Source organism: Pocillopora damicornis, chromosome 1 (assembly GCF_964200805.1).
Source record: "Pocillopora damicornis chromosome 1, jaPocDami1.2, whole genome shotgun sequence".
Classification (NCBI taxonomy): domain Eukaryota; kingdom Metazoa; phylum Cnidaria; class Anthozoa; order Scleractinia; family Pocilloporidae; genus Pocillopora; species Pocillopora damicornis.
The window spans coordinates 15,121,085-15,133,358 of NC_142670.1; the positions used below are offsets into that span (position 1 = coordinate 15,121,085).

At 36.0% G+C, this 12,274-nt stretch overlaps 1 protein-coding gene across 1 annotated transcript; it reads right to left on the minus strand.

The window, feature by feature from the left end:
• Positions 1 to 307: 307 nt before the first annotated feature.
• LOC149052255 (G protein-coupled receptor GRL101-like) lies at positions 308 to 11,127 on the minus strand. Its single transcript, XM_089191164.1, has 8 exons — positions 9,695 to 11,127; positions 9,228 to 9,309; positions 6,730 to 6,792; positions 6,512 to 6,592; positions 5,838 to 5,882; positions 5,388 to 5,462; positions 4,831 to 4,878; positions 308 to 4,588 (listed from the first exon to the last, which is right to left on the minus strand). Exons 1-8 carry the CDS (start codon positions 10,670 to 10,672, stop codon positions 4,488 to 4,490), a joined length of 1,473 nt encoding a protein of 490 aa, XP_089047290.1. The 5' UTR covers positions 10,673 to 11,127; the 3' UTR covers positions 308 to 4,487.
• Between the last annotated feature and the right edge of the window lie 1,147 nt (positions 11,128 to 12,274).

Sequence of the window (12,274 nt, forward strand, 5' to 3'; positions counted from 1 at the left end):
AGATTTTGGACATCTAGCCATCAGTAGTTTAGGTTCAGTAGTTTGCCTAACAATGTAATAATATAAGTCGAGATAGATTGACTGTTGATCCCTTTTACAGAAGTACTAGTGTTACGATTCGATCAATTAAAGGCCTTTGCTTTTGAACCGTGCAATAAAATGCTTCATAGGGTGACCTTTCCTTTGATTTCATGGAACCAAGAGAAACTAATAAGCTGACGGAATAACAAACTGTACTTTCAGGAGTTAAAATAGTAAATGGATCAGGTTGTAATGAAGTTTTTACATCTCATGTGATCCTACATTCACTGCATTGATCACTGACCGGGAACATCCATGCGGCTCATGGCTCTTTTAGGCAAATTCATTACAGCTGCTGAAGTGGAACACCGTTGGAATCATCTTGTCAATTGGACTAAAGTTTTCGATTGTAGACAAAATAAGTGTAGTTTTTCTTGATATCTTAATTAGGCTTATCCAACAGCCTAGTTCCAACAATCCCATTGTTCTGGTTTCACGTGAGTAGCAAGACACTCCCTTGCACTCGCCTTCGCTCGCCTGAAAAGAGCCGTAAAGGGCAACATTTTTTCGTTAAATTTTAGCCAGTCAATTCAAAAGTATATCATAAGTAAAGCTTGATTTGAAATTCAGGGCCGTCTACGTACCTTCTCACTTGAAGACCACTGTAATCTTGTAACGCATAAATAACGAGACTTAAAAACTTTTATTGTTGGTTTTTTTGTTTGTTTGTTTTTTTTTCTTTTATATATCAGACTCAAGATAAGGTCTAAAAGGTGTTTTATTGAAAGCTCTGATTTACAGTAAACATGATCGCCTTATTGTTAACCCCTTAACTTGGAAAAAGTTCTTACTCCGTGCCATTTCCCTCTTTACTGTAATAACCTTGTTTGATGATCACATTTAAACCAGGCTATGAAATAATTTGAATATCACGTACTACAATGAACTAGAATTCTCAAAATGAGTTAAACAATTCTAAAAATTAACTACAATTTAGGCTTAAACACACTACCAAATATCTAATTTAGTGATATTCTTAGACCTTTTTTTATTATTATTAATTTTTTTGGAGTGAAATATCGATTGTATAAGTGTAATATCTCCGAACGTCTTTTTAAGTCTTAATGATTATAATGCTCGCAAACGAGTTATGAAAATTCTAATAAATGGGCTATTTAGATCATCGATGCACTACAAAACGTCTAATAAGCGATGTCTTACCCTGTTTATTTTTTTCCCACTACATATCTTAAAGCTTGTTTGCGTACCCAAACTTTTTTCTAAGTTATCTGATAAATCTATACTCATGACAAACGTCCTAACATAGCGAGAATAGAAGTCACTTTACCTCATATTAGTTACTATAATGCTCGAAAACGAGTTATGAAAATTCTAGAAATGAGCTACTTAGATAACTTACTAAACTGCTAACTGAAACATTGATTAGTGACGTCTTATTCAGTAAATTGTTCTTCTTTTTGTCCCTTTTGTATTAATTTCTCTTGCAACTAGAGATACTGTTAAAAAAAAAGTCGAAATTTACCCTGATAACTCGCCAAAGGTGCTGTCGAATTAGGCTATTTTGATTGTTGTTATTATACTGCCGAATCCCCCGTAGCTAAAGTCCAGACCGTGATTTTTTTAAGTTCCTTGATATAATCTCCAGCCCTAAATAACATTAACCGGAACTCCTATTAACTAATTGCTCGGAAAAAAGCTACAAAAAAAAAACTATAAGAAATGAGATTGTCAGGATGCTAATAATTATCTGCCATTGGAAATCTTGAACCACATAACTGTCTAAGTTTTATCGTCGAATACTAAGTGCTTTGGTTTTTTTTAGACTCAAAATGAAACACTCTCCCAGAATTAGTCAAGAACCTAGAAATGACTTATTTAAATTTATGTTTTACTGCCAAATCTCTGCTAATTATTATTTAAGCCCGTTAGTCTTTTTTAAAATCAGTACACCTCCAAACTTCTTTGTTCTTCTCTAAATTAAGGATATTTCATAAATGAAGCAAGCTGAAAGCGATTTCAGTTAGAAATACTCGTAAATAAGACTATCAGAATTCTAAAAACGAACCATAAGATCGTCAATATACTACTAAATATCCAATAATTGACGTCTGTGCCTCTAAATGATTCTAAATTTTATTTTTTTATTGCTTGCTTGTTTCCTAAAATCGAGATACTAAGAAACGTAACTTCCAAACATAATCTAAATGCTAAACATTTGCTTTGGTTATGATATATGTAATTTTTTTAAATTACAGTTTTAGGAAAAAGAAACTGAGGTAGAAGGTACTCTAAATGGAAGCTATTCATGGACTTTAAAACTTTAAATTCCCTCTAAACTACGAGTAAGCCTAATGAAGCCGAAAACATTACAATGAAAATCAGCTAAAATTCATATCTAAAACCACTGAGGAATTGCTACTCCCTCAAAGTTAATCATGTATACTACTAATGATAGCAAATAACTTCAATAAAAACGATCAATAGATGGAAATAATTTTTCTAATTACCACATGATTATTACTAGAATTGCTTTTTCTATCACTTAAATCCTTCTGTTCTTTTCTCCAACCATGAAGATCTCTTTTACTAATGGAAAGAGAAAAAAAACACATTTATCAATGCATGCAGAACAACCAACTAGAAAGTTAGTCGCTCATTTGGCTTTGGCAGTCTGATCCCCACAGGCAGCTTGAAAATAAATTACTCCATGCCCGCTGGTTAAGCAGATAGTCAGGCAGATAGTCTTACTGGCAGTCTGAGAGACAGTATAAAAGAGAGTTAGGCAAACAGTCAGGCAGACAGTCCGTCAGAAAGTTAGGCAGAAAGCCAGATAGACATTCAGGCAGACAGTTGTGTACAGGTTCAGGCAGACAGTCAGAAAAACAGTCCAGCAGACAGTCTGGCAGACAATAAAGCAGACAGACAATCATCCAGTTTGGCAGACAGTCAAGCAGATTATGAGACCGTCTCTCAGCCAGCTCAAACAGTTGATGTAATCTGACGGCCTACTAGTCAATTGACCAGTTGGCCCATCAACCAGATTGTTAATTAGAAACTCTGACAGAGAACAATTTGCATTATTAACTAAGGTGATTACACTAACTCATCTTATTAATCAGTAACTTGGGTGGTAAGGTTAGGTCAGCAGGCAGGTATGCTCATATTTTTACTTATCGTACATCACCAAAATCAGGATAAAATCGTTTCCGTTTGCAAAACCACAAGCAGCAGATTATAACTATTACGAATCACACTGCTTTCTTTCACAAGTCTAACAAACTGAGAAAGAGCAGTGGGCTTCTTAACATGTAATGGATGCGGAGGTAATTATTACAAGTAACTATATAAGTCGGTACGTTTGTTGTACACACTAGTACATTAACCTTCGCATTTAATTAAAACTTTCATTTCTAAAAAGGCAAAGAAATGTCGAAAATTTCCTAGGTATATTTTAGACAAGGAATTGACCGCGGTTATAAATTGCGGTAGCACCGATATACACTTCAAATGTAGCGACGTAGAGTTTAGGTTTGAGGCCGTTGTATTAACCGAAAAATTGGCGTTCGATAAGACCTACGAAAATATTGGCTTTAGCTGGTTTCATTGTTACCTGTTCTTTTTTTGTAATAGTTGTCCCCGAATGAAAAGCAAGTGTGCATAAGCACTGTTTCGGCTAAGCTGATTAGTGTTTAAGAACTAGGTCCCATAACGGTACGAAGAGGTTAAGTTGCGCTTCCAGTTCCGCCAATGTCATAAATAGCATAACTTGCACTTATTGCAAAAAGATATACATTGATGACACAGAATGGTGACTAGGTGGCCAATTTCTAAAACACCTTTGCAACGTATAAAGACGCATCCAAACGAGTTGCTAGACACTTTAATCTTCCTGAACGTTCTAGGAGTCACATGGCAGTCTACGGCCTTTCCCTATATCTAGGCAGTTCGGAGGGGAGCAGAACTCTAGAGCAAAAAAATTATCTTTCAAATTGGCACTCTTGATCCCCACAGTATTAACAAACGCTTTTTTTTCACTCTAATATTCCTTGTCACCATGTTCTCACCTATAGCGTATCTCCATTTTCCACATATAAACACTCACACAACCTAAATTCCTCCATTCGCTCTGACGTAGGGCTGACGCTCGAGGCATCAGCTTTGAAACTCTTCACGGGGGTCAGTTTACATTATCAACTCGGTCGATAAACCCAAGTTATCTGATTATAAGGAATGTTACCTTCCTCTTCCGTGTCCATGTCAGGCTCAAGCTCAAGCACTTTCTTGTCTTCTTCTTCGACGTTTTCAGCTTTTTAAGAAGATAAAGCATTTGATAAAATGTACATTAGTTTCAGTCGTTCAATCTTGCTTTGACTTGAGCATTTTAAGAAGTCATTATCTTTTTTCCCAGGGACTACCAAGATAAAAGATATGCTTCAATAATTCATCTAGCGCGTTAACACCCTGGGTAACCAATCAAAATCTCTATATCCTTTACCTTCGTCACTTGGCATCCGAATCTCTTCACTCTCGACCTGCTCCTTAGATTCTGTGTGATAGCAAGGTTGTTAATTATAATGAGATATGAGTACTTTAAGGGAAACGTATAGAATGCATTATAGTAACTGTCAGTGTTGCTGTGTAGGCTAACGCATATATAATACCTATCAAATATAATAAGTGGTCTTCATAATAAACCCAGCCCATGGTCGAAGCCACCAAATTGGCTCATTTAGCTGTAAAGGTTAAAAAAAATTAAAGCAAAAAGAAACTGAACCGTATGAAATTTACCTTCTTCAATTGGCTGTTCAGGCTCACGCTTTTTCTCTCCTTTCTGACCTGGAGAAACACAGTTTGAAAAAAATTAGTAATCGAATACTTGTAAACTTGAAACTAAGCACATTATGGCATTATGAGTAAGTAATAAGATGATTAAAACAAATGACATTTGTTGAAAATTTTTCAACTCTTGTATCAATAGCTATTAAAGATATTCACTAGGTATTACGCAAGAGTTTTCTACCCTAAACGGGCATGAGGCAGGTGGTGTTTGGTGCACTTGCGTGTAGGGCATGAATACGTCTAATTTTGTCCAATTTCCCTCACTCTGTCTTTTTAAGTTTGCAAGAGTCATTATTTTCAGTTAGCGAGGAAAGATTTTTTTGACCTTAAAGGAGATGGTGACCACCTAGTTTCTTCTATGAATTCATTCAAGAGACCGAAATAGAATCTTTTTTGTATAACATACAAGGATATATAAATAAATATACCACAAGCCAGTTTTGTGGAACCAGCCAACACTTTGGGTTGTACGAGGCTCCTCTTAATTTATTGTTTGGTAGACTTACATAGTTTGTTTAAAAGTTCTTTGCCTTCGACAGTCTTTTCAGTGGCTGGTCGGATGTCAAAATCATCCTCATAATCTGTTTCAAAGGAACAAGTAGAGTAAACCATGCCATGATGCTTATGTTATACAGCTCACATTATTTCACATGTGTAAGTTTATGCGCATGATAACGTGTATTAGAAATCACACTTTTTCAAAAAACAGTTCATGTGACTCAATGCTTTCTTTCATAAACTTCCACCACATCATTTCTTGCTCAGCATCTGGCGATTCTCAGGAACAATTTTAAACAGCAGTCGAAGTTACAATTTACAGTTGTAATGATTATAGTTCTACTCTTGTGAATAAAACAGTTCTGCATGACTTGTTTTAATATTTTTGAAATAAAAAAAAAAACAAAAAAACATAATAATAGGCGGGGAATTTTATTTCAATTAATAAGACATTTTACCGGAAGAAGATGGGGTCTCATCTCCTCCACAGGCTTGTTCCATAGCTGTCGATGGACCAAAAAATTATTTTCAAGTTTAAGTTATTTACCTCATAGTAGAACCGCAAACTTAAATCATGGAATGATAATTGTGAATACTTATTAGTCATTAACTAGAGCTCTGTCGTATGGGAACCAAGTGAGGTTCAGAAAGTGCGAAAGGAGAATTGTCTCCAGAATTATTGAAGGTAACTTAAGAAAGACCAAAGGAGTTAGTTTTATTATAGGTTTTTTCTTTCAGTAATCAGCCTATCGTGATTACATTAAAAATTCATGGCGTTTATGTCATAACGGGAAGCCCTTCCTCTATTTTTCTTTTCTCAAAATGCACAAAAAGAATTATCAGAAGAGGAGCAGAGTGGTATGTTTCCATTTATTTATTTTAATCAGGAAGAGTGCTAACATGTGGTAGATGATTTAATTTAAATATATACACGTGCCATGCGAGTTGAAAACTATGAAATCAATCACATATTACCAAAATCATTTAAAAAAAAGTACTTTCATACCCACGATATAATACCTACGAGTACTGAGACGAATAATTTGCTTCAGAGGTTTCCCATTTGATTACCCACTTAGCTAATTGCGGAATGATGTTTCAGTGAAAATAAGTATACGGATGGAATACTGACCTGGTTGCAGAAAAGGCGATTCAGGAGCTTCCACTTCCGGGATTTCGTTGTGCTCTATTTCTTGCATTTCAATCTGCTCTCCTATGGGAAGAAAATGTGAGAAAAAAGGGAATAAAAAGGAAAAGAAGAAACAAAGGAAAATCATTATACATTGAACACTACCAAGTTGGAGAGAAGTCATTTAATTTTTAATTACACAAGGAATCACCATATATTACCCTCTTCGTTGTTGGCGTGTTCTTCATTCATAATCTGTCCCTGCTGATCATTTCCTGCTTCCGCTATGTAACAGAACAAAAAAAAACAAAAAAACAAAAAGCAAAAAAAATTGTCTTAAACTTTTACAAACAAAGATTAAGGCTTATCCAAACATCAGTTTAAAAAGTCATTCTTCAAGTCAGATCTGCATCTTTAGAAGCTTATCCATCTATATTTTGAAAATGGTTCACAGTTTTACGCTCACATTCTATTTAAAAAAGGTTTAATTTGCAAGTGGTATCCATTTGCCCCAATATTGCTTGGTTCAGAGATCTGGTGACTAAATTACGGCGCGAGAAAGAGGAGAAGTCTATCTCATCGGTATGAAGAATAATTAGCGAAAGTTTCTTGAATTCATTGTTGGAGAGTGAAAAAGTATTTGTGGGAGAGAGGAACTGATAACATAGCTAACAAATTCAAGTTCCCAAATTCAACAGCGTAAGCGTGCTTTATAATCCTTTGTACACGCTAATAACATCAGCAGACATATGCCTCCAGATTGAAAATTTTCCTCAGCGATTGAATGCGAACTTGCGGACGAGTTTGGCTGAGAGGTTTTCAAGAAATTTATCCTTTCCATCCCGATTGAGATAGACCTTTAAAAGCTCTTATTGAAAAGTAAATCTGTGGAAGGATACTCGTTTGGGAAGCGATGATCTTTTAAGTCTTAAAAGCGATGGCAAGAGCTCTCGGGTGAGCAATACTACGATTCCCAAACACGATCCGAATTATGGATGGAAAACGAAACTGAATTTGCTGAAAACAGTCGACTTCGCTATTTTGGGGCATTCTTTTGCTCGTTAGATATATTTTTATAAGTGTTAACATATCTGAAGTATTCTGCAAAAGAAGATTTTGTTTTAGATGTGATAACTTTTGAACACAACGCTTCGCAATATTCTGGCCATGAAGTCAAGTAAACAGCGATCCCAGAAATGTGAATCTTTAACGCGGGTCGAACATACGCAAAGAAATATGATTCTTTTCGGCAATACATAGTGTACTTGGTATTTATTGGAATGAAGCGTTTCTCTCTGATATTTTTACGTCTTTTTTGACTTACCTTTCAGTTCACGTTCATTGGGTAAACCCGACGTATATAAGAAGTGACTTTGAAATCTGATTGCCAAGTATGCACTGCGAATTTTATTTTAAAAATTTTGGTTTCTGAGTACATTATAACAAAAAAATGTCAAATTTTTTTCTAGCTTGGGGATAGGTTATTGAACTTATCTAGTTTCATTAGAGCTTGTGATTGTTCAAAGACGACTTATTTGAGACTAACTGCGCGCTGTATTTCTCGAAATTTTCCCAAATTGTGAGAAAACAACATGCAACATAATGCGTTGACAATGTTATAAAACAATTGGTTGATACTTCAGCTGTGCATTCGTGGGATATGAAGCATTTAGGAAGTTTTGATAAAACCCAAAAAACTAAAGTTACGGCCGTTTCTACCGCTTGTTGCGCACTATCTTTACATTGCACAACAGGTTGCATATGCAATCCAAACTTGTGATGAACCGCCGACAGATTTATTCTTCCGGCTGGTGACCTTGAAGTTCTCCACACTTCTAGTCTTGCAAATTACAGATTTCCAGTTCGCAAATGAAAGATTTTGAGTTCTTTTCACAAATGACAGAATTTGCATTTCGTTTAATATCATTTTGTTTTATTTTGCCTAATACAGTAACCCCCCGCTACGAATCAGCAGGAAAAAAACAGAATAAAAAATGCTAAAACATAGGGTAAATCATGGCATTAAAAAAAAACTGAGGCAAGGCTGCATGCTGACGCCGGAATGTTCGAGAAGTTCTGCGTCCATTCAAAATTTTAAGGTGTGGCAATTTGCCCTCACTTTGTTATCATCTGCCCTTCAATGCATCCCTCGCGCATAAATCTAACAGCTCTATATTTTTTTACTTTGCCGCCATATCTCTCCCACACAAAAAAATAATAAAAATGAAATAAAATGAAATAAAATTGACTGTCCCACTTTGAAGTTCGAAAAATTTTCGCTGATTTTTACTACCTCGGTTTTTCCTCTTTATACCGATGACAGTTCATTCCCGCGCTGAAGTTGCGGCACTTTATCTCTGAACCGCTATAACTCGGAATAGCTCATGAACATTAAATTATGATTTCTAATCGGGTCGTTTCTTCTATTGACATTATAAATTTAGTGCTTAGTCCCCATTTCTTCCCACAGTTTTAGTCACTCTCTTGCATTAATTTCTTTTCTTGCCGGCCTCTTCTACAATACCTTCTGTTCTTTACGAAAACCTGTTATAACATTTTGTTTATTATGCCTTTGAGATTTAAAAAATTTTATTTTTGTCTGTTTGATTTCGTTTTCTGTTTTTTTTTATTGGAAGCAATGTTTGTTTTTACCATTTCATACCACTTTCACCCTCATCTCCTCCAAGGCCTTATTATGGTATGTATAAATGCACCGTACCTTCTTGATTTTGTCCACTTCGGAAAATAGATCGAACATTGAACCACAGTTTCCTCAGTTTTGGTTTCAACACAGCTTGCACCTATACATTATCAATTTATGCGGCAGTTAATGAAAGAGATATTTACTAAATTGCATTTGAATTTAGGTTTGTCTCCATGGTTATAACCAACAGTGAAGAAGTAAACTGAAAAACTGTGCTTCTCCACTTCTGGGGTACTTCGCGAAAAATATACAAAAACAAACTTTTATCGACTGTAACTTGAGGGTCTCAAAATATAATTTGTCAGTCGTAATAAGAATAAATTTGAAAAAGAGAGAGGTTGCCTTTGAGTGAAGGTATCAAAATTTCTGGAAAACAGTGGGGATAATCGATCTGTGTTTGTTTCAAAAATCATTTCGCAAGGGTGTCTGTTAAGACTGAAAATGACAGTATATCGTATTTCAAAGCAAGAGAAAACTGTTACCTGTGGAGTAGAAAGCGTGTACAGCAGTGGGTTGATAGCTGAATTGATCGGCAAGGCGAACACTGCAATCCACACTGCCAGATCACCAGGTGGATCAAACGTTTTCTCGACGTGCGACTTGATGCCGATAGCAATGATTGGTATCCAACACAGGAAATCGGTCAGAATAATGAAGAAGACTCTTTTGGCAAGTGCTCTTTCCCTTTTAGCCTGTGCGCTTTGTGCTCTTGCTCGTATTTCACGAACAGTTCCATGCGCACCCAGCCGTCTGCTCGACGACCATGATTTCAACAAGATGGCAAGATAAGCAATCATAATGAAGATGAAAAGAGAAAAATTGAAAATGATAAAGATGGAAGTGGAGAATTCCCAGCCTTCTTGTAACTGCGGGGAAAGTTGCAGTGGCAGGCACACCACGTTCTTGCCATAATACCAGTCACCAAAGTATCGCATTCCAGACAAGGGAAGGAATGCCATAATGCCTCCCACAAGCCAGATAACTGCGCACATAATACGGGTCTGCCTTGGTGTAATTTTTGCAAACGTGTAAGGAAACACAATGTTCTTGAGCCTGTCCCATGCAATCAGAGAAATCATCATAACAGACACCTCGCTTGAAAGGACAGACATGGCGCCATTGAAATGGCAAAACCAGCCGGTGCGCCACTCATAGTCGTGCAGGTAGTATTCCCCTGACCATTGCAGGTCTTTTATACCTATAATGATGAGGTAAATACCCATGATGCCGTCTGAAATACCAAGATTTACCAACATAATAGACTGGACCATATTGTTATCAGGGAAGAAATATTGCCACCCAACTACAAACACAGACCAAAGCAACGAGAGAAGGCCGACAACCCAAAGACTTCTCCTTGGAGCGAGGTTGCGGAACATGGAGTGACAGCTTGCGAAGTTATCATTGAAGGCAAATTCGCAATCGGCATCCTGCCCGAAAAGATCAAGGTGGCAGCACATCAGGTTGGTGTCCAGAGTTCTGGAATTAGAAAAAGAAGAGGAAATTAGAAAGGGTACATCGTCAGAACAATGAGAGCAAAATAATAAAGATTATCGAAAACAATCGGCAAGAAAATGATGATCTATGCTGAGGCGAAGATAATTGATGAGCATTTTTTCATAAATTAATAGCAATTAGAGAGTCTCGCGAAGCACGCCCTAGGCAATTGTAATTAATATCTAAATGTGGCTTCATATCATTTCAGTATTGGAATTGATAGAAGATGTTGGCATGAATGAAAATTTATTGATCAACTGAACCATAACAGACTGAAGGAAAGAAAATAATTTAAATGGTTGCATCACCCACATCACAATTTGACAATAATTTCTATTTCAAAGGTAATTCAGACAACATTCGCCCGAAATCTCCTATTAAGCCATCATGTTAAATTATTATAATGGAGTATTACACTCTGATAATATGTGGCAAAAGCCCAAAAAAGCCTTTGGGGAGCTCAGCCATCAGGTTGTAGTGCATGAACCTGCAAGTTTAAAACAGAAGATGAAAATTAAGTTGCATATCTCATCTTCCCAAATAATTAGTTGCAAGCCTTTCCTTTTACTTTAACAAAATTAAAAATTATACCCAATTAACTATAATACTCTAAATTAACTTCACACCTGCATCTTATCTGATTGCAATACATGCGGCTTTATTGTAGGTACCATGATAAAGAACTGCCATTTGCAGTGAACTTACAAAAATCGAAGTTCCCGGGCATGACCGAAAGTCATGCTGGTGACATTTTGTATTTTATTGCCGAAGATGTTTCTGTAAAAATTAATAACATAACAATTAACTAGCAGTTGATAAACAAGGTCTTACATTGTCTGATTCCTAAAAATTACACCTGAAGTTGCCGTCGGAAGTATTATAGTTCTCAACTATGTTTGTTTGCTTTTTTGATAATATCCACCTTTGCTCAATAAAACCATGTTTATAGCAAGCCACACCTTTTTTCGTCAAGAAAATAGATAGTAATAAAATTAAGTTGTTGAGCATTACAATTTACACCACGCCTGTTGGAGATCGTGTTAACATTTTCAAAGAATTCCATATTGTGAATCTTTCAGTTATGTACATTTTCATCTTCTAAAAAAATTAGAAATTGTCTCGTATGTTATCAGCTGTACTCACAGGCCCTTGAGGTTCTTAACGCCCTCGAAAATCTTGTCAGGCAAAGCCTCGATTCTGTTCTCCGAGAGATGTCTTAAACAGGTAAGGGGGAATTTAATTTAATATAGAAGTAACATAGCATAACCAGACATGGCACATCTAATTTAAACAGCAAAACTGATATTAAAGTTATATCACAATTATATAGATCTGGTGACAAAGATTGTGATCCAAAATATTATAGAGGCTAGTACTAATAGAGTATAGAAACTATATTTACTAACGCTAGTACTAATAGAGGATACTAACTATATTTACTAACGCGTTCCCTATTATGGCTCCTGGTTTTCTATTCCAACTAATATCTGTGCAAGTTAATTCCCTGAGAAAATTAATCGCATGGCCGTTTTAATCCAAACCTTTGCAACTAAACTCAATATTTA

Coding starts and splice junctions, on each gene's coding strand:
- LOC149052255 (XM_089191164.1), bottom strand. CDS start 10,672: ATGTGCTGCCACCTTGATCTTTTCGGGCAGGATGCCGATTGCGAATTT. Junction 5,463..5,837: donor TGAGACCCCATCTTCTTCCG/GTAAAATGTCTT, acceptor CCTTTGAAACAG/ATTATGAGGATGATTTTGAC. Junction 4,589..4,830: donor TGAACAGCCAATTGAAGAAG/GTAAATTTCATA, acceptor GCTATCACACAG/AATCTAAGGAGCAGGTCGAG.